The sequence below is a fragment of the Antedon bifida genome, chromosome 1 (assembly GCF_963402885.1).
Source record: "Antedon bifida chromosome 1, ecAntBifi1.1, whole genome shotgun sequence".
NCBI lineage: Eukaryota > Metazoa > Echinodermata > Crinoidea > Comatulida > Antedonidae > Antedon > Antedon bifida.
This window is the reverse complement of record NC_136226.1, coordinates 2,930,979-2,953,277: the sequence shown is the minus strand read 5'-3', so window position 1 is coordinate 2,953,277 and position 22,299 is coordinate 2,930,979. Positions and strand designations below refer to the sequence as shown.

The window sequence follows — 22,299 nt, the reverse complement described above, 5'->3', positions numbered from 1 at the left end:
AGAAATGTAAAAACAGCAGTTTAGCCTAATCATAAAATTGGCAAATTCTACTTTTTAAAAATTATTATATTTTTTTTATTTAAAAATGTATTGTTCCCCCAAAAAAATGAAAAAATAAAGACGTTAAAAATCGAAATATTATGAATAGGCCATTTTGTAGTTTTAATAAAATCATTCACTTTTGCCAACACAAATAAACAACATTAATAATGTTTGTTTTTCGATCAAATGTTAATATTTTCTTTAAAACAGGAGAGTTCCTAAAAATTCCACAACCACTATCTTACAAATTTATATTGAAATTATTATTGCCTCCAAATGAAACCACGATTAAACCAATAATCATCAACTTTAATGAGCTTAGTGAGATTAAACCTGAGAAAACAATAACATTTTACTTATTGCGGCAACAGGATTACGAATATGTGATTTATGTGTTTACTCTATAGCCGTATCTTATTAAGTTATATAACAATTAATACTTTATAAATAAATTTGATATAGTAGGCCTACTTATCAAATGTTAACTTTGTGACATACACCACACAACCTTTATTTTTTTATTATCGAAATTATTACTTTTCAAATAAAACATTATTGTGGGAAATTCGCATAGAATGACATCTATTGGTTAAAACCTTGTGACGTACATACACCAAAATATTTCAAACTTTTATTTTTTTAAATTATCGAAATTATTACTTTTCAAATAAAACATTATCGTGGGAAATTCGTATAGAATAGCATCTATTAATATTGGTTAAATACGAAGTTTTAACCAAATGTTCTTGATCACTTTAAAAAAAATATATATAACTAGGCCTATAGTTATAGAAAAGTACGTCACAAAATACGCGCGCAATATCTTCACATTTCATTATAACACTAAATCAATAGATTAATAAATAGGCGCGGCCGAAATAGAATTAAAAACATTCTTCTTTTCATTGAAATTATTAGGTAATATTTATTATATTAACAATATATTATTTTATCTTTGATTTAGATCTTGGAAAAGGGGAAAACGTGTTCTAATAATTTGTACGTTGTTTGCCCGTTTTATTGTGGAAACATGGTTGTAGCAGTACACTAGTATACGTCACATAATATAGACCAATGAAAAGTCCGTATTAAACAATAGAGTCCAGTTGCTATTATCTCAAAGCTAAACTATCAATATTAAATAAGAGAGTTTGTTGACAATTTCCATTTGTACATTTGACTGGTGAGTGTTCTGTTGTGCTGTTACTGACACGGAACTGGGTAGTTCTGGTATCGTGATAACTTCATTCATCGATTAAATCAGAGCGGAAGTTTATAACCACTTGTTGATTCCACATTTTGGAAGATTGAAAAGTACCGTTAAAAACCAACTTGGTTTGTAATAGTTTATTATTAGCTTGACTTTGGGACAACTACAACTTTTCATTGGAAACATACACGATGAGAAAACATAGGAAACTATACCATTTGGTCGTTTATATCGTTTTTGTCGTGGTAACTTCTGCGTGCTCTCCAAGCCGGCCTGGTGGTAGCAGTAGGGGACAGGAACCACTGAGACCCCTAAACTATAGAGAATACGTTCCCAGTATTTCTGAATCCAAAGTGCCTGCAAGTGGGGAAGCGGAGGGTAGGATTTATCGGGATGACGCCGCTTTTAATGAGCTCACTAAAAATGTAAATACAGATATTGAGTTCAAAGATGAAGAAGACACAGGCGCCGATCAGATAATGACGCAGGTATATTATCATTTCTCTTATCTAATTTGTAGCCTAAGTTTATTAGCAAACGATATATGTCTGGGCTTTTATACACTTATATGCCTATTGAATTGTGGGCTTAGAAAGACCTGGATATGCATTTCACAATTAGGGCCTACTCTTGTACATGCACATTGTCCTACAAGCATACAACGATAATCAATGAAACTGCACAAGGCATATCCAACACATACACGCAACTAATAGAAAACTTCTGACCAAAAACAAACTGTATTCTATAACATGCTGCAATTTCATCCTACCTTGTTTTTATATTCTATTCAATTGTTTAGCTATTACAATTGTCATCAGTATTTGCTAAGACTAAGAATCGTGCATTGTTATTGAAATACTCTTTTACAAAACCAAATATAAACCAACCCAATTTTAAATAATCACAGTAATACATTTCAGTGGTTTATGAATAATGATGTGAGAAACTGAGAAACATTACATATAATATTGTCAATGTGTTCTAATTATTGTTCCTCTAAATCTAAATTCCAATATACACTATGATACATCGCTTTAGGGATGTGCAGTAAAGTAAAAATAAAATATTATGCCCGGTTTCGAGCTTCTCTATGGCTGTGAAATTTGTATCTGTATGTGTTTGTATATTATATACATAGACAGGCATAGACAACTCTAAAACACCGCTTAGATATAGACTGGAAATTAATTGAATTATTTATAAAACGATGATGATGAGAATATCTACGAGAATGAGAAAAAACCGCACAATAGTATAATTGAAATTATTTAACTTTGGTAAACTAAACATTTACAGTACTTACACCTACAATATATACACCTGTATAATAGATATTATACATGTAAAATAATATAACTGATATTGTTTAACACGAGTCACTTGGTCGTTTTACACACGATATCACACTGTATTGTGTGTGCATAATTTAACCGGCAAAATTAATGCATTAGCCGTATATTTGTATTTAAAAATAGAAATTTATGATTTCATTATTAACATATTTTGGTTTATATGGTTACATTATGATTATCAGTATTATTGTATTACATTCGTATACGTAGGTCTACATAATTCATTTCGTGGTAATTTATCTAAATTGGTACTTTATCATGGAAAATACCATGATACATGTGTTTTACATGTATAAAATAGATTATAACTTAACCCATAACTTAACCTCTAATCTAATCACATGTGATACAAATGAGATGCTATTTTACGGCTGTTTAAGATACCAGACAATATCATTGTGGAGATATAGCACTGAGAATCAGGTGCCAATTTAAATGAAGTAATTTGCATTATTGGGAGATCTATTAGTTAATCTCAGTATATATCTTCGTAATAACCTGCAAAGAGATCAACGACCAAGTACCAAGATATATATCATATGCTATATGACTTTCTTGTGGTGAATTAAAGATGAGCAACGAATGTACACTCCAAATGCAATTTGCTTAAACATGGGATAGACGAACGGAAATTCGCACTTAACGTTAACATAACGAATTATGGTATAAAGGTTTAATGTAAAAAAGATCCAATATATATGACTCAAGACAGTGTCAACTAAAGGACATTTCGATAGATTGATGAATAAGCAATTTTTTTTCGTTTTTGTCTCAGTATAAATTAGAGCATTGTCCAATTGTTGTATCACATAAACCAGTTCAAATCTGTGTTTTGTTTTGATAAATTCATCATTTATTTCAGTATATCGCGCTCTGAAATTTCAAGTTTCCATTTATAGAGATTTTTGGGTTGGTTGTTTCCTTTTTTCAAGTAAACCTAAATTATGTTTGTAAACAATTTACTAAATTCACTAGCTTAACTTCAAATTCACCAATAACATATTGTTATATTTCTAATTATATTCATAACGACTCTATTTCCATTTGCCGATCATTTTAACATTAGCTTTATTATACAATAAGCCCATAGTATAGCAAACTTTACAACGATGGTGTTGTGGCAGATATTGAGGCAAATTCAGGTGTTTCCCTCGGACCATCATAGTAAACCGGAGTGTAAATTTAAACCAGATAGTCTAACAACTCATTGGTAAAACCGGAGATATTTTGAGGTGTTTTCTGTTATGGGCCGTCGCTGTAAGCATAGTAAAACCCAAAGTATTCTTATGTTTTTTTTTCTGCTCGGGGATCGTCGCTGCAAGTATTGCAAACTCGAGGTAATATTCTGAGGTGTTTTCTCTGCCTAGGGACCCATTACTTATATGGTTAAAAATAAATCTCCACTAAACACTAGTAATGAAGTCTTACGAATATGACATGTCAAAGAGTTAAGGACTGCATTCAAAGAAGTTAGGTTATAAGGTTAGCGATTAGACACTTTGATAGACTCATTCAAAAAGAAAATCCAAAGTCAAATATAGTCAGGCAGTAAAAATCACCATTTTTCCCGCGGTCATAACTTGGTACTTGGCTAATATTTGCACACTTGCGACACTATTATCTTGAGGTTATTTGATAGGATTTTCTTAGCTTTTGCCAGTTAGTGGTTTACTTGTTGGTCAAAAATAGAATTTGGAATTAAGTGTTTTTGTTTATGAGTAGGGTATAAGTGCTTGAACTGACGTTAATGGTTCAGAGTTTATATGAGGAAAAGACACATATCTCTAAAAACGGTTCCCTCACCACCAGGTTAATTAGATATACAAAAAGAAACAGATACATTCATTCTATGTTATTGAGTATGTGATAATTACAAGTAAGCTAATACCATAAATAGGATATACAATCCAGCACTTTCAGAATGTCTTGCGTATATTTCTATATTTGAAACAACAATTTTGCAAATATTTTCACTTAATACATCGGTACTAAATTCAGGAGAAAATTCAACACTCTGGGTCTGCATGACCAAAACTATGGAATTAGCGAATATAAATTTGAAAGCAAGAATTTGACTGTTTACCTAATATCTTAGCATTCTGCTGAGCTTACGAAAATGAAGGAAAATATTTTCCCAGCAATGTCAATCCGCCCTTTGTCCTTTGTAAACCTTTATGTCATTGTTTGATTTGGGATAGAAACCCTATAAGGTCAGCTTTACCTCACTAAGTACTTGGTAAATACTACAAACAGTTTGTTTCATGTAAATTAAGGACCCAAAGGTCTGATCTCGAAATATTACATTAAAAGTATAAGCCTAGTATAGGTAAGTCAAATAATCTCGTTTACCGTAAGTGTTGTATTATAAATTGATGATTTTTAAACACATAATTCCCTAAGAATCAATACATTAGTACATCATAGTTTCTTCTTTTCTCTTAAACTGATCGATTACGTTCCTCTTTCTCCTTCTCTCAACTATATCTCGTTCTTTTCTCTCTATAACCATTTTAATACTCTTTCTAATTTTTCTTCCAATCATTTTCTACATTATCTTCATTCACAGATTATTAGCTTCTATAGTAAACAAATCTGTTTTTCTTTATAATCTTTTCATGAAAGTACTGAAGCATGAGGACTCAGTGTCCATATTTTGATAAACTTTAGCGAAGTGGTCACAAAAGTTTGTTCACCTGAAGTAAATGGAAAGACAATTTTGCCTATATTTTTAGATAAACTGCACAGTAACAGTAACTTAACTTGTATAGTATCATAGGAAAACAAAGCAAAAACAGAGAAATTCTCACGTTATAAGGGACAAAATCATGGGTAGGTATAGCGGTATGTATTAACTTTGCGGTAAGACCACGTATGGTTTGTAAAAGTAACAAGACCTAAATGTTTTACTTAAACTAGAACTAACTATTGTAAAATATTATAAATAATTGCACTAGGAAGAGTCTTTGACAGGTCAATCAACTTCTCGTAGTAAGTATATCCTATTATGATAGAATAGACAGTAGACCTATTTGCTTTAAGATGAGCGTGGGTTTATATTTGTGGTTATTAAGTTATACGTACTTACATCTAATGGGTACTTACAAACTCAAAACGTACATTTAATTGCCATCCCTCAGAATCTCACAATACTTCAGTAAACATCGTGGTGACATGATCTACTACAATAATTCTAACACAGTTGAATTACAAATAATTTAGGGATATTAGTATGGCTATTATTTATAAAATGGGTGGAACTGTGTATACATTGGTGGAACAATGTTGAAGTAACCTATAGCTAGCTCAAAGTGAACAATATGTTTTATAAAGGCCCTTTATTTGGGATTTGACCCAATTCAGGCGACAACCTTATTTAATACACATGTAAAACGAACGAAGGGAAATAATGTAACACTGCGACCAACTCTTAGCAGTTGAATATTCCAATTAATGGGGGAACTTTGTTTGGCATTAAAGGTGTCCCCTTAGCATGGATAGTGACGCAACGCAAGGATGTAGACACAACGTAAGCGTGTTGAACAATCACAACCGACAGTTCGAATAACCTATCGTTTTTGATTGGTCGAATCACCTACGTTGCGCGCTACGTCCGTGTTGCGTCTTTAGTTAGAATCAATCCTTAATGTTCGTTCCACTGCATTATGCATATTTTACTAACGATAAATGCTCTTTGTACAGTTAATATTGAGGTTGATTAAATAATATGTTGGGAAAGTCGAAGGGGGAGGTGAAATATTATGCCGCCTCTTCTATTTTCTGGACAACCCCAAGTATGTGTGGCATTTAATGGCAGGGAAGTTCTACGTTCTACTTATTTTGTTCAATTGTAATCACAATAACAAACTTTAGCTAACAATCAATTGTTATAAAATAAACTTATACAATAACATTGGACAATAAAGTTTATTCTATTTAAAAGCAAAGACAAATTGCATTGGTAAAATATTCTATAATTGACCACATGTTACAATTGTCAATATATTCATTATTTCCTACTACCTTTATACCTTCGCTGTCAATTATTAAGTTCCATTCATTATGACTATTACGCGGTTATTACGGACAAAAGAAACATTTTGTCAGGGGCATTGACGCTTGGTTGTATGGTTAATGAGCCGATGCTGAGACAGACTTGGATGTCGACCATGCTCAAGTAATAGGCCTGAACTCAATCACACACTCCGCGTGGTAGGCTCGTCCTAAACATTATCATGGGAATCATTATTGACTGGGTGTTTATAATACGGTCACGGGTTGGTATACATTTTTATTTCGACGCTCGGTTTTTTTTATTGAGAACACAGTTAGAGTTTCTTGAATTGAAATATATCTCGTAACGTACTCATAATGATTGTGTATACAAACATTATTATTTTGACTAAATGGGAATAATCGGATTTCCTAATAAATGTCTTTAAATGAAATTGTTAACGTACGAACGTTTATCGAAATCACGAATAAATGTATATCGTTGGTTCTTATAATCATATTTAACTTTGTTATTTAACTCTAACATTATCGACCTTGTTGCACTCGGATTAAAGCAATTACTTATCTAGCTAAGCTAACACTTGCCCTAATGGCTGGCGATATCTAGTGCAAACTCCAACTTTAAAAGTCAATAAGGTGTCCCGTATCTTATCCAATCAATAGGCTTTTTCTAAGTTCCCATAACCGTATATCGTTATTAGCATCACTAATGAGGATGAACAAATGTTTAAATTTGCCGGTACCAGGCGCTAACTCATCCTCATTGCATAATATACGTAGCATATGAGCATGCGCATAATTCATTTTTACTTGGCAGCTGCTGCGTAGTCGATCGTGAGAGATGCGTCGTGGAAACTCCCTAAAGCTTAGTTCCCACTACAGATGACCAATCACAAGCGACAGTTCAAATAATACATCGCTCGTGATTAGTCAAATCACTTTACGTTGCGCGCTCGTCCTTGCGTCTCTAGTGGGAACCAAACATTATATAAGTTGATTCACAAGGACGTAAGCGCAACGCAAGTGAATTGACCAATGAATCACAAGCGACAGTTGAGATTGGTCAAATTACTTGCGTTGCGCTTATACAACATGTTGCGTACCAGTGGGAACCAAGCTTAGTTATAAGCCTACGCGCGAGACAACGTAAGAATTCTTCTCCCCCCCCCCCACCACACCCCCTAAAAAGAGCGAAATGAAACGTTGTAGACATAGATCATTATGAACAACGAGCAAATCAATGTTGTTCCTAATATTATTGTATTGATGTGTAAGTTCTGTAAACAAGCATAGTTTGTATATTAAATAGTTCTTTCTTCTAAAAGACATTTAGTCTGCAGTGTACAAATATATACAGTCTGTGTACTATGCCAATCCAACCGTACAAATAACTAAGCACGAGAGGGTCATGGCACAAAAATAATAACGACAAAATATCAATGATTGTTATTTCGGCCTAATAACAAAATTAAAATCAAACATTCTTATCCATATTATATTAATTTCATAATCTTTATGGTCTTTAAAACACACTATTGGATGTAATAATAGAGTCGCTATTGGAGGTTTTATACCTGGCTGTAAACATGAATCATTGTCTAGTCAATAGTTGGGATCAAGTATTATACAGGCTTGTTTTACTGTAATTTGGTAGTGTGTATAAAGTTAATCGTTATAAACGTATATAGGAGAGACTTGTGACGCATTACGAAACGACATTCGCGTTTACAAATGACGATTGAGCGTTTGAACCGCGCGCACGACATGAACTATACTTTGTAACTAGCGACTAGTAACTACACGATGGAGCTGTTATGACTACTCAGCTATCATGAACACAATATCTTGTACCTAGACCAATGTGTACACAGTAGATATGAGGTGTATTCGTTAGTTCAATAGCTTGTTCATAAGTGGGCGTATTTGGGGATATCAGTTTCATAATTATATGGATCTTCCAATAGAAGCTGGGCGTATTTGTATTTCATCCATTAGTATAAAGATGACAAAAACTTTTATCTTTGACACACCTAATAATCAATAAAGATGAAATTTCACACCGTTCTATTCCTGAATTGTGTTTTTAAAATAATTCAAAGACATCTTCATATATTTTCTGTATAGTCATGATTTATGAAACTTAACACCATGAGTTCTTACAAACTACTATAGCCTGTTTATTATCATTTTTATAAATTGAGCAATCAGTATGGTTAATAGTCAAGGTGCTTACACTTGTTGGAGAGAAAGCTGCCAGATTTGTGCAAATATTGTGTACGGAACTATAAAGACTAGGCAGTTACTATTATACGCTCGATTCAACACGTCAGTTTTATAGATTGATTGACGTTTCAAGTCGAGCGTAACGCATTCACTTCATTTTCCCGTCACGAGTTTACGTTGTGCGTGATTGTACGCATGATACGCTCGGTGCAGAGGCTTGGAAGTATCTACAGCGCCAGCTATATATAGACATACGTTTATCGACAAACGTTTTGATAGAAACCAATAATCATTACTACATGCATCCCTCTATTTAATTTATAGTTAACGTTTTGGTGTAACTAAACTCTGTTCCCACTAGGACGTAACGTAAGGACGTAAACGCAACACAAGTGATTTGACCAATCACAGACGACGGATCATCAATCAAAACTATATCTTGTGATTGGTTAAACTACTTACGTTGCACTTACATAGTGTGGGAACCAAGATTTAGACTCGCATATGATATTATACATAACCTTTAAGTTGATCGATTTGTTCATTGGCCAATTTTTCCAATGCTAAAGCTGTAGCACCAATGGCTATTTAGCAAATATCGTCATTTGGTTTGGGAAACAAAATTTGGAGCTCATACAAATACGAACTAGGTCGATTTTCTGTTTTTACTATGTGTTCATATCAAATTAAGTCTACTAAAATAATCATGTTTGTCATATCAAGTAGTCCTACATTTGAGAAATTCGTTAAGTCTCTCTAAAATGTCATGTTTTTATAAGTTATCTTTTTTATACATTTTATAAAGAAAAAAATGGAAACATTGTCAGTAACAAATTGTTTAGCAAGTTTCTCATAGTATTACACATTTCAGGTATTTTGCTGATGTTGTCTAATGATCAACAGCGCATGTGATTTCAACTTGTTCTTTACCACTAAACAAACAACTGTAAAGCACATTTGAACCTGTGTCCTCTGTGCACTGTTCTGTCTTTGAATGGACCCATCTTACCGTTTAATTATTTAAAGAAATCTTGCTTCTGCATCACTGAACTCCTAAATTAATAAGTGTCCCAAATGTACATAAGGCTGTTAGTTTAGTAGTTTTTAAATTCCGTATGAAAACACTAGACACAAACATCTTAAAATCTGTCAAAGAACTGAATTAGGATCTCCCCAGAGTCACAGATTAGCAAGTTCTATTTTTATTTCCATGTGCCTTTGATTCAATTATAAGTTCTTTTAGAATTGCCAAAAATGGAGTACTTCCTCTTCTAATGAAAGTTCATACTTTTACATGTACTGTTGTTGGTTCCACTGTACTTAAATTAATCTATTAATGGTACAATATAGTTCTCAACTTAGTCTTAAAGATTCACATATAGCTACTGTAATACAAATCCAGATTCAAAACTAAGATTTATTTTTTATTTGTAATCGTATTTCTTTTCGGAAATGTTCGTCGCTCAAACAAAATTTGAAGGAAATGAAATAAATGAAAAATAAAATTCATAATGTTGCCTAATTACTGTAAATAATCGAACAAGATTTCCTAAATACTGAAAACACTCTAAAAACCAGAAATTCGTTTGTCTCAAGTTTCATCTATAAACCAAATCGTATAAAAACATTTCAGTTTTAAGAAGAATACATTAATATGTTGTAAAAAAACTTACCAAAAAGTTATTCCAGTGACGCAGCAAAAAGCAATAATTGTTGGTACTCAAATCTAGAAGAAACAAGAATGGTATAATATTATTGAACATACCACTATTAGTTCTAATTTTAGATGATGAAACTAGACTATAAACTATTCATTGTTTTTTATTTTACAGAGATGTAACGATCGTCTCAGTCGACTGGCAATCATGGTAATGAACCACTGGAAAGACGAAAACATAAAACTACGAGTGGTAGAAGCATGGGATGAAGATGGTCGCCATCCTGACAACTCGTTACACTACGAAGGAAGGGCCGTAGATATCACTACTAGTGATATAGACCCTAGCAAGTACGGAATGTTGGCCAGACTTGCTGTTGAGGCGGGATTTGACTGGGTTTACTACGAGAGTAAATCATACATCCACGCTTCTGTCAAATCTGGTAAGTTAAAATTAATCGTAAGAAAGTCAAGCTTTTCTGAATAACTGATTGGCATTTACTGTATACTCAATTTATAAAGACTAAATGTGACTATTTGAACTGTTTGCAGAAGTGATAAATTCGCCAGAAAACATAAATAATCTAACAACATTCGATAGCAAAGTGTTTCCATTTCTTGGTATAACTGTATGAATGCATGTTAACATTATTGCCATTATTAGTTGGTTTTCAGTGTGGTCCTCTATCGCATGTTTGTCTATAATCAGTAAACTTTGGACCATAATTTCATAAGAAATATCAAACCCTATTGATACGACCTCTGCTAAAAGTTCATCTAGTAATCGGGATGTTCTTAAATCAGTTCGACGAATACACAAAATGTATTAAGTATAAACCTTTAGAAACTATGAAAGTTGAATGTGTGAATCTGTTTAGAAAAACTTGGTATGTTAATAAAGTGAATAATGGTTCGTAGAAAACATACATAATGATGATGCAATAAACTTAAATGAGTAACAATTCAACATTATACTTTTATTTACCAACGTTCTAAAAGGTCACAATGTCACCTCTAGGTTAGTGGCCTTGGTTATTGCGAAAATAAATTATTTTCGTTGTCTTTCAAATTTGTTTTGTTTTTATTTTAGATTCAAATCCAGCTTCAGAAGAAGGAGGATGTTTTCCCGCGCAATCGGAAGTGACGTTGGAAACTGGAGAAACCAAACGAATGAATGATGTAAGAATAGGAGACAGAGTTAAAGCAGTTGACAATGATGGCAGTATTATATACAGTGACGTCATAATGATGCTCGATGCAAAACCTCATAAAAATATGTTATTTTATACAGTTTCTACACCGTCCCAAACGTTATCACTCACGGCTGAACACATAATTTACGTATCGAATACAAATTCAAGTTTTGCAGAATCGAAAGCAATTTTTGCGAGTAGAATTATGGAAGGACAATATATTTTTACTGTTGTTAAAAGTGGTAACCAAGAACTTTTGATTTCTGAGAAGGTTTTGAGTGTAACAATAACAGAAAGGACTGGTGCATACGCACCTTTAACTTATAAAGGTTCGATAGTTGTTGATAATGTTGCCGTGTCGTCGTATGCTTTAATTGACAATGAATTCATTGCGCATGCGTGTTTCACACCCGTGAGGTGGTTATACAGTCTTAAATCGCAACTATGGGGGCGCTCGTCAGAGCTGCCGCAGCATGATAATGTCCATTGGTATCCGAAACTTCTTCATACGTATGGTCGACATTTAGTGAGTAATTATATGTATCCAGGTGATATATTGTTTTGAATTAAAGATGTAATATATTCCATTAAATATTGATGAAGTAATATGACGAGGTAATCCGTTGCGATAGAAAGGTAGCGTATGATGATCAAGCGCACGCGCGCGCGCAATTAATGGTTTGAGACGAAGTTTGCCTAACGGCAAACTTATCGGAGTATTTAGATGTTTTTTGAAAAATGAAAGCTGTTTTTTAAAATGTATGATGTTCGAACGAAACAAATTGAAACATTTTTTTTCAAATTAACCAATTACAAAAATTACAATATTTTCATAAAGTTGTGCAAATGTAAATTTTCAACCAGATTTGTTTTGTAAATCACTAATATAATATTTATTTTCTAAAATAATATTATATCAACGTATAATTATAACAAAGAAATAGTATTTATGATAATGTAATTGGTTTGGCATGACTTGATCAAGCTTTCATCGATAGTAATAGGCTTGCCGTTTTAGGTTTACATTCGAGATTTGGACCAAGAAGAGAGCAAATTCAGCAGACGTTAGAGAGCAAATTCAGCAGACGTTAGAGAGCAAATTCAGCAGACGTTATAGCTAGCTTGCTTAAGCACCAAACAATAGAACAGATTTAAACTTTATTGTATATTAATTAATTAGGGAGCTTTTGTTTTTGCGAGGGTATATGGCCTAGTCACGATTAACTGTGCGCATGTGCTTTTATGATACGTACTTTCCTCATTCGAATCCTCATCACAGTTTTGGCGGTTTCTTGTTCCAAACGATGACCAATGACACGTACTGTGGGCTCTTTTTTTTTAAGCTCTGTCTACACTATCAAAATAGTTTGACAAAATTGTGTGATGTGCCCAAATATGGTGGTGATATGGCCAAACATGGTAGTGATATGACCAAACATGGTAGTGATATGACATCCATATACGACGGGTACATCACATTTTTGTGTTCACCTAAAGTAGACTGAGCATTAGTGTGTTTCAAACCGAAAGCTTCCTATAATATAATATAGGCGTGTTGTTTTATATGACATTTTGTAAGATTTAAATCAATTACAATTGAGTAAGTTTTAAAATCACTATTTTGATATTTTGACACCAGATATGACAAATATTTTAGATATGAACTACATCTTTTTTTACGAATTATAATAAGGAAACGCAGTCGAAAGTTTTATAAAGATAGAGATTTTGTAATTGTGTTTATATATTTTAATAATGATAATGAATTTTAAATTGTCTTTCGCCATTTTGGCAAAGTATAAACTTCTTTGCAACTTTGACTTTGAAAAAGAAAATATTAAATGTATTTATTTTGTAAATATTGTAAAAAATAAAACAAATGTACACATTTTTAATGTTTATCTTCTGAATTAGTTGAGCTTTTATTGAATTTTAATAAATATTTGACTTGTGGATGTATTTATTATCATTTTGTATCTGTACCAAACTAAACTTTCGTGACGCGCCATACTCGACCAATGCGAATGCTCATAAATCGAGCATTAAATGCCTGTTGTTTCTCAACTGCTCTACAAATAAATAAGGTAAAGTGAGTGATCTTCCATAACCTTCCATGATACAGGCACCGTGTGGTACACAGGATATGCTGTATTACAGAATCTACCTACGATATGCTTAATGAACAAATATTGTAATATTTGAAGATACAGTACTAAGAATCTCTACTGAATACGTACATACAAACATGTACTACCAAACTACTCCTACAAACAAAATTAAATGAGTTTAATAAGCATAATCCAATGGAGTAAATGAACTTAAATTACGTGGCTATACGTCATCGAAGTACGTTTACGCCATTTGTTGATCTCGTTATCTTTGTATCGACTCAACGTTGAATCTTCTTGTATTGCTTTCACGAGATCATTCCAAAATAACTCCTTCCCTAGTGGATGTTCTGTCCACTCTATAAATCCCTTTCGAAGTTGTATTTCACGAAGAAGACGCGGTAGATCTTTATCTTTAATAGGTTTAAGCAAGACTGGAATGATCATGTCCTGCTTTTCTTCAAGATCTCGAATCATCGCTCTTTGCAACTCAAAGTAGTTCCATTCGTTCAGCACGAAATCAGGGGTAAGAATCAGTAGTGTTTTACGGCTAGCGTGGATAAACTCGATAATATCTTCCATAACATTACCACCAACTGGAAAGTTTCGATCTTTTATACATAAACGGATTGCATAAGATGAGTTTTCCAAATTTGGAATTAATGTCCATTTCACCCACTGGAAGTCGTTTGAGTTGCTGGCAACGTAAACATCAAAGTCTGTGGTATCACTAGATGTTGGAACAGGCTGATAATGATGCGAATTAGGCCGCAGTTTAATCTTAACCCAATACCAAGCAAACCGGACAGAATAACGTCGACGGTAACAAACAATTGATACAAATAACACTAGAACAATGGTTCCTGTTGTTAAGCAAATACAAATCACCATAGTTTTATTGTAACAAGAAAACCTCGATAGATCGTACTCCAACAGATAAACACTTTCTGGTGTCGTACTACTGCATTCATATTTTTGAAACTCTGGAAAATAAACTTTGCTATCAATTTTCAACCAGTTTTTAAATTCGTACAAATCGCAATTACAATGGAACTTATTTCCACTCAAATCAAAATATGTCAAATTGTAAAAACTTGATAATAAATCGACATTAATGTTATTATCAATTTTATTGTCCGATAAATCAATAGTATTAATATGTTTAAGGTTAGATAAAATGGAATAATCTATCTTCGTAAAACAGTTCGATGATAAGTCTAAATATGATAGTTTATCCGTTTTCCAAAATATATCAATTGGTAGCGAGTCGATTGTATTTTCGGTAAGCGATAGATATTTCAGCCGTTCCATATTTAAACATTGCAACCATGTACTTTCAATGTTACAATTCTCAAGCCTCAGCTTTGTAATGTTCGGAGAAAGAAAACTCAATAATGTTTCAAAATCGTATTGGGTTTTAAACTGATAACCAATTATTGCAAGTTCTTTAAGATGGTTAAATGCGGATGCGTGACGTATCCATGGTGGCGTTTCTGTGGAATATGGGGTATGACCTTTACCCTTGCATTTCCGGTGATGATTAGTATGTTGCTTAATATGTAAAGTTTTAAGGTGTGGCATTTTATTATCGATAGAAAGTATTAACTTTGTTATATCAACCTTTGGAATAGTTATCTTCAATGCAATTAAATTTGGAAAACTAATTTTACCAGTTTTAATTTTGGATCCTAATATTTGGTTATCGTACAAGTCTAACTGTGTTAAAGTGCTTTTGGTATGTTCAAGCACAGGTAAATCGAACGATGTAAATTCGTTATTGTTCAATGATAATGTTTGTAAATTTCTCATTTTTTGAAATTCATCCTTTTGGATCGATTCATTGCCCAAAATATTATTATCAAGGTGAATGGATGTTAACGCACTTAAACAAAATAAAGCGCCATCTTCGATGGTGTGTATTCCATTCCAGGACAAATCCAGTCGTTGCAATTCACATCTGCACACACTTTGTAAAGTTTCCCGAAGAACGGATCCATTTTTAAATAAATATGAACAGCTATTTAAAGACAAATGACGAATTTTAACACCATCAAGCTCGGATAGAGTTTTGATATTACTTGATGACAAATTAAAAACGTCAATATGCATCAACCGAAGAGAATCGTTTAAATATGAAAAGTTATTTTGTGAAAGATCTAAAACTGTAAGATTATTGCGAGTAATTGGAGAAAAGGCACCATTTGACATGAATTTGATCCCACAAGATGATAAATATAGATATTTTAGATTACTTAATTCTGAAAAACATGTTGGCAAAATAAATTCGTATCGAATTCCGAACGAATTGTGATTAAGCACAAGTTTAGATAAGTACTTTAGCTTTGAAATTTCCGATGGTATATAATCAAAGTTGTTGTACGATAAATCTAGATGTTCTAGAGAATTTTCCAAGCCCTTAAAGGCGCTGTCCGGTATTCGAAAAAGTTTGTTCTGACGAAGAATCAACGACTGCAATCTCACCAAATACTGAAACATACGGGTTTTCAATAACTCATCTTTGACCCCAGAAGCTGCTAAATCAAGATGTATTAGATTTGTTAAAGACGATAAGTTCAAATCTTTTAATTTATTATACGATAGATCCAACTGTTTCAATGACGTCACTTTGCCAAAGAAAACTACGCTTATAGATTCCAATCCATTTTCGCGTAAAGTCAGTTTTTCCAGTTTTGTGTATGGTACTGGTTTGTCTAATATTCTTACACGATTACCACTAAGGTCAATATCTTGAATGTTTGTAGGCAAATTATCTGGAAAATCGACAATCATTCGACCTACACAATCTGCATTATGATATTTGAAGATTTTACATGGAAGACCGGATTTCGTTTCATTAATTACAATAAGCTGGAAACCGAAAAACAAAAGAAATAGTAACATTTTCTAAATTCGTAGTTCCTATAGTAGGGTTTCTGTATACAATCTTTACAATCCGTGTAAAAAACTGCTCACAACAATGTTAAAGTAGGCCCACATGTATATACTCGTATATACTCTTATGCACACTTACATTAAGACCTCCGTTTATGGTAATACATCGACAGTTTCTGCCGAGTTGAGCACATAGAAATCAAACGTTAAAACTGAATATTGGCCAACTGTTGTTTCTCATAATATATGCCGATGTCTAAAGACACCGTCGTCGGCACAATAGATTGGAAAAGGATGTTTACAGAAATGGAGCTATTAGACGATTCCTGTACAATACTACAGATAATAAAAAATATACAATGCATTGTTTTAGAGCAAATTCCGGGTTTAATAGCAAAACCAAATATACATTAGATAAGTTGTAGTTATGTTTCTTAATACTGTACAAGTTTTAATTAGTTGGGAACTCATTAATTAGTTTAATTATGGGAAGCAAATATCTGCTACTTGTGTACATTGTTTAACAGATTTTGGAGTTCGTTTAACCGTGACTTTATTTTTTTCTTTGATGAGTCGCGTCGCTGGGTGCTTCCAGGATGTCTGTTTGATCTTACATGATTTGTTGACGAATCTTCACTGAGTTGCCCGTCTAAACCAAGTTCTTTCTTTGACGAATCTTCATCTACAGGCGTAGATAACTTTTTATCTAGTTGTTTTTCAGATGTTTCGTTATCTAGTTGTCTGGCAATGAGACGCTTCTTCAACAGTGTGTTAACGATATGCCTTTTCTTATTTCTGTCATGTTGTAACTGCTCTTCTAAATGTGCAACACGATTAACAAGGTTCTCATCTGCAATTAAAAACAATAACATTTTAGACAGATAGACTGGTGTTTTAATATAAAGGACATTGCTATACTGTACCGTAGATAATAAACATTTTCTCTATTTTGTAAATTATCTTCCTTTTTAAAGAACATTACATATTTTGATAATTTGCTGTATGGAAGGCTTAATTAGTTTTTTATGTTGTCGATACATAGGTGTGAAACGCCATGTGTGCCAGAATGTTCATCTTTTTTTCACCAATATTAAGTCGAATTGGCGTTTAGCATAGGAAAGGCTCGAGATAATCAAAATTAAATCAACCTACCATTCTTTTCTAGTAATTCAACTTCCACCGCCAATTTTCCAATATTCTCAACTATTGAGTGTAGTCTTTCGTTGAAGGCATACTCGTCTGTAAAAAAGAATAAAATTATCATTTTATAGTAATCATTGTTTTTAGAAACATATTTTATACAATAATGTTAATCAGTACTTTTTATTTCACCTTGCTATGCTGGTCATACCAAACAAGTAGTGACGGAATATGGACAAGTTACTTTTTTTTTTGCTTTTTTTTGTATTAGTACAGTATCTATTAATGCAAATAAAATCTATATGTGTAAACATAATGTTAAATTGTGTATATGAATATATATTGTTAGATTTTCAGAATGTATTTTAAATGGAGAGGGGCACTATAATGTCAACAGATAATTTTATATAATTAATAAAATAAAAGAAAGGCTAACCGATATGGAACGCCAATCCTTTCATGAAAGCATAAATATTTCTTCAAAATTAAGATATTATAAAATGTTCAAAAACAATTAAGACTGGGCACACTTCAACTAGAGGTAGAAAAGGGAAGATGGAAAAGAATAGAGCGCAGCAATAGGTTATGTAAAATATGTAATATAAATGAAGTTGAAGATGAATATCATTTTGTTACGGTTTGCTCTCTTTACAAGGAAATCAGAAACAAATTTATACCTTCTTTATTTTTTGAAAATCCAAATACTTTTAAATTCTGCCGTTTAATGTCATCACAGGATCCAATAATTATTGCTAATCTATCTAAATATATTTATCATGCTTATAAGTTAAGATATATGTTTTGCTTAGAGAACGAAATTAATTAATTCATTTATCTTGTGACCATAAATTGCTTTATTTTTCAATGTAATTATTATTTTGTTAATTACTAGGGGCCAGAGGCCTAAAGTAAATAAAGTCAGGCGATAAGCCTGAATGAATGAATGAATGAATGATAATTGTTGAAAGATAATGGCGAGAACCTACCTTGTAGTTGGCAACTATGTTCATCCTCGCCATCAGGTAGGCAGTTGTCCCATCCGTCGCACACATGCAATCCGTTGATACAACTTTTGTCATTGCATTGGAATTCATCATCCTTACAGGGAGTTACAATGTTGCAACTTGCCTCATCTTCACCATTAGGATAACAATGTTTCCAGCCATCGCATACCAGTTTACTATCAATACACGAATTATCTTCGCATTTAAACTCATCTTTTGAACACGTGACGATGTTACAGGTTGCTTCATCCTCACCACCAGGCCAACAGTCTTTCCAACCGTCACAAAGTTTTGTTTGTGGTATACAAGTCTTGTCTTCACACTGAAATTCACCATCTTTGCACCCTGTTTCGATGTTACAGGTCGCTTCGTCCTCACCCCCTGGCCAACAATGTGTCCATCCATCACAAACGTAGTCTGCGCCAATACATTTACCATCTTTACACTGGAACTCGCCTGGTTTACAAGGTTCAATAACACATATCTCATCCTCGCCTTCTGGGAAACAGTGCTTCGTACCATCGCATACTTTATTTGTATCTAAACACGATCCATCATTGCATTCAAACTGGCCTTCACATTGTATACAGTTCTGTTCGTCTTCACCATGTGGGTAACAATGTTTCCAGCCATCACATACCAATCGATTATCAATACAAGTATTATCCTGGCATTTAAACTCATCTTTTGGACAAGTAACGATGTTACAGGTCGCTTCATCCTCACCACCAGGCCAACAGTCTTTCCAACCGTCACAAAGTTTGGATTCTGGAATACAAGTCTTGTCTCCACACTGGAATTCACCATCTTTACATCCCGTTTCGATGTTACAGGTCGCTTCGTCCTCACCACCAGGCCAACAGTCTTTCCAACCGTCACATAGTTTGGATTCTGGAATACAAGTCTTGTCTTCACACTGGAATTCACCATCTTTACATCCCGTTTCGATGTTACAGGTCGCTTCGTCCTCCCCACCAGGCCAACAGTCTTTCCAACCATCACAAAGTTTAGATTCTGGGATACAAGTCTTGTCTTCACACTGGAATTCACCGTCTTTACAACCGGTTTCGATGTTACAGGTCGCTTCGTCCTCCCCACCAGGCCAACAGTCTTTCCAACCATCACAAAGTTTAGATTCTGGAATACAAGTCTTGTCTTCACACTGGAATTCACCGTCTTTACAACCGGTTTCGATGTTACAGGTCGCTTCGTCCTCCCCACCAGGCCAACAGTCTTTCCATCCATTACATAGTTTAGATTCTGGGATACAAGTCTTGTCTTCACACTGGAACTCACCATCTTTACAACCGGTTTCGATGTTACATGTCGCTTCATCCTCCCCTCTAGGCCAACAGTCTTTCCATCCATCACAAAGTTTGGATTCTGGAATACAAGTCTTGTCTTCACACTGGAATTCACCATCTTTACAACCGGTTTCGATGTTACAGGTCGCTTCGTCCTCACCACCAGGCCAACAGTTCTTCCAGCCATCACAGACTTTTGTGTTTGCTATGCATGATTTGTCTTCGCATTGAAACTCATCAGCATTGCAGCGTACCTCCAAATTACACGCAGACTCGTCCTCTCCATCTCTACAATCTACATGACGATCACAGACAAACTCTCGTGGAAGACATGACCCAGTACTACACCGGAAGTGATCACCATCGCATGATCTTTCTTTACAACTCTGAGGTTCGTCAGTGAAATCTCCACAGTCGTTCACTTCATCACAAATCCAGATGAATTTGATGCACCGTCCGCTTGGACAGAGGTATTGGTCAGCTCTTTTGCATTCTCTACGGTTGTGGCACATGTAATAGTTTTCATCTTCGCGACTGAATTGACAGTCCGCAGCGTCCCCATCACAAGTATACTCAAAATCGATACACAGTCCAGAAGTACATCGAAATCCTTCACAGTTATCTGAAATGTATAAGGCATGTGCTACTACAGTATGTTAGAACTACAAAAAACATTAATCAATTTTGTTCGAATACGAATATCAAATCATGTGAAAATAATAGTATGTACAATGTTTAAATACAATTTTGGAATGGGTTCTTAGGAAACCAGAAAAGGTTAGCATAAAAAAGTACGGACACATTAATCTGCAATTGAAGTTAGAATATATTTTTTTATTTATGTTTTTATAGATTCGAAATAAAAATGCGATTAAGGGATACAAGGACGACGTATAATAGGGCAATACCTAAAAATAACAAAAGCTACAGAAGTATGCAAATGCGCAATAGTAAATGGAAACAAATAGACATTTTGCCTCAGTATAAATGTATTTACTATATAATTGTTTACTGATTTAAAATTAGAAGATTTTCATATTGGTATTCAAGTTTATGTTTAAACCATGCCTAAGTTAAGATTAGGACTTTTGAATCTTGAAAACGAAAACAGACGATGGACAGGAATTGAAAGAAAATTTCAGTTGGAGCGTTGGTTAATGCGCATGCGTATTCATATTTACATCTAGCCTACCCTTTGTGACGCGAAAACCCAACCAATCAGAGCCCAGAAATTTTAAATATTAAAAATTTAAATAAATTAATGCAAACTAGCTATCTACAATAATTATAATACAAATAATATGTTGGCCTACCTTCACGTTTTACATAGCTACTTGGATTCTTCGTCTGAAAATAAAGATAATACTATGGTTATTGTTTGAACATAAACTATTGTTATGCGTTTTCCCAATTTAAAATATCAATAGTTGATCACAGTTGTATAATAACAATAGTCTATAATAAAAATAGTCTCATTCTCTCGCAAGCTCATAAAATGTACGGTATCTAAATTAAACATTTGTTATTCAAAAAATATAGGCCCACTTTTCACGCCGCACTAGCCTACTTAAAATGTATATTAATTGTTTAAACAACCGACCATCCCCAACAAAGTATAAACAAAATGGCGTATGTTAATTCGAAATTAGATAATGTCAACTTAATAGGTAGAACATTAATTCATTTTATAAACACCTACACAAACTAAAATCAATGTATTAAAGCTATTGTAGCCAATAGGTATACGTTGAGCATTATTTACAAATACACCAACAATTCTCCACAATATCCTACCCTTCTATACAAGTGCTGTATATATTAGAATAGCCGTGTAAAATACAAATCTGCCTTATTTAGAATATACCGTGCCTTATTTGGAATATATCCTAGTCACGTTTATGGCTAGTCATTTATAGTTCCTACCTCCTAACGAAAAATATTATACGCAATAAAAGGCCATTAAGTAAAAATCTAACAACTTACCCTACGATGGGGTTCTTCAGACGACGAGGAAAGTGGCGCGAAAATGGCAACAAGTAGCAGGTATACTTGAACACCCAACATGTTCTTGCTGTTTTACACGGACACTGCGGATCGGATGACCACTACCGACTGAATGGACGTAATTGACTGTACAGCTAAAATCGTGAATGTGCATAT

At 33.6% G+C, this 22,299-nt stretch overlaps 3 protein-coding genes across 4 annotated transcripts; 1 reads left to right on the top strand and 2 right to left on the bottom strand.

The window, feature by feature from the left end:
* The first annotated feature begins 1,237 nt into the window (after nucleotides 1–1,237).
* Nucleotides 1,238–13,605, top strand: LOC144852219 (sonic hedgehog protein-like). Its single transcript, XM_078709987.1, has 3 exons — nucleotides 1,238–1,740; nucleotides 10,674–10,941; nucleotides 11,589–13,605. Exons 1-3 carry the CDS (start codon nucleotides 1,444–1,446, stop codon nucleotides 12,254–12,256), a joined length of 1,233 nt encoding a protein of 410 aa, XP_078566113.1. The 5' UTR covers nucleotides 1,238–1,443; the 3' UTR covers nucleotides 12,257–13,605.
* Nucleotides 13,606–14,009: 404 nt separating this feature from the next.
* On the bottom strand, nucleotides 14,010–16,700 carry LOC144839126 (toll-like receptor 2 type-1). Its single transcript, XM_078694467.1, has one exon. The coding sequence runs from the start codon at nucleotides 16,698–16,700 to the stop codon at nucleotides 14,010–14,012; it is 2,691 nt and encodes an 896-aa protein (XP_078550593.1).
* A 355-nt stretch (nucleotides 16,701–17,055) lies between these two features.
* LOC144837191 (uncharacterized) lies at nucleotides 17,056–22,270 on the bottom strand. Of its 2 annotated transcripts, XM_078692216.1 has the most exons (6): nucleotides 22,123–22,270; nucleotides 21,453–21,486; nucleotides 19,565–20,761; nucleotides 18,818–19,216; nucleotides 17,844–17,930; nucleotides 17,056–17,541 (listed from the first exon to the last, which is right to left on the bottom strand). In XM_078692216.1, the coding sequence occupies exons 1-6, from the start codon at nucleotides 22,201–22,203 to the stop codon at nucleotides 17,195–17,197; spliced, it is 2,145 nt and encodes a 714-aa protein (XP_078548342.1). In that variant the 5' UTR covers nucleotides 22,204–22,270; the 3' UTR covers nucleotides 17,056–17,194. The 2 variants fall into 2 exon arrangements, with proteins under 2 accessions (XP_078548342.1, XP_078548337.1); XM_078692211.1 differs by having other exon boundaries at nucleotides 18,818–20,761.
* Between the last annotated feature and the right edge of the window lie 29 nt (nucleotides 22,271–22,299).

What these genes read in the sequence shown, in the direction of transcription:
- LOC144852219 (XM_078709987.1), top strand. Translation starts at nt 1,444, where the DNA reads ATGAGAAAACATAGGAAACTATACCATTTGGTCGTTTATATCGTTTTT. An exon ending in CCGATCAGATAATGACGCAG is followed by an intron (nt 1,741 to 10,673) that starts GTATATTATCAT and finishes TTTATTTTACAG; the next exon opens with AGATGTAACGATCGTCTCAG. An exon ending in CCACGCTTCTGTCAAATCTG is followed by an intron (nt 10,942 to 11,588) that starts GTAAGTTAAAAT and finishes TTTTTATTTTAG; the next exon opens with ATTCAAATCCAGCTTCAGAA.
- LOC144839126 (XM_078694467.1), bottom strand. Translation starts at nt 16,700, where the DNA reads ATGTTACTATTTCTTTTGTTTTTCGGTTTCCAGCTTATTGTAATTAAT.
- LOC144837191 (XM_078692211.1), bottom strand. Translation starts at nt 22,203, where the DNA reads ATGTTGGGTGTTCAAGTATACCTGCTACTTGTTGCCATTTTCGCGCCA. An exon ending in ACATAGTTGCCAACTACAAG is followed by an intron (nt 17,931 to 18,817) that starts GTAGGTTCTCGC and finishes TCTTTTTTACAG; the next exon opens with ACGAGTATGCCTTCAACGAA. An exon ending in TGAATTACTAGAAAAGAATG is followed by an intron (nt 17,542 to 17,843) that starts GTAGGTTGATTT and finishes TTTTAATTGCAG; the next exon opens with ATGAGAACCTTGTTAATCGT.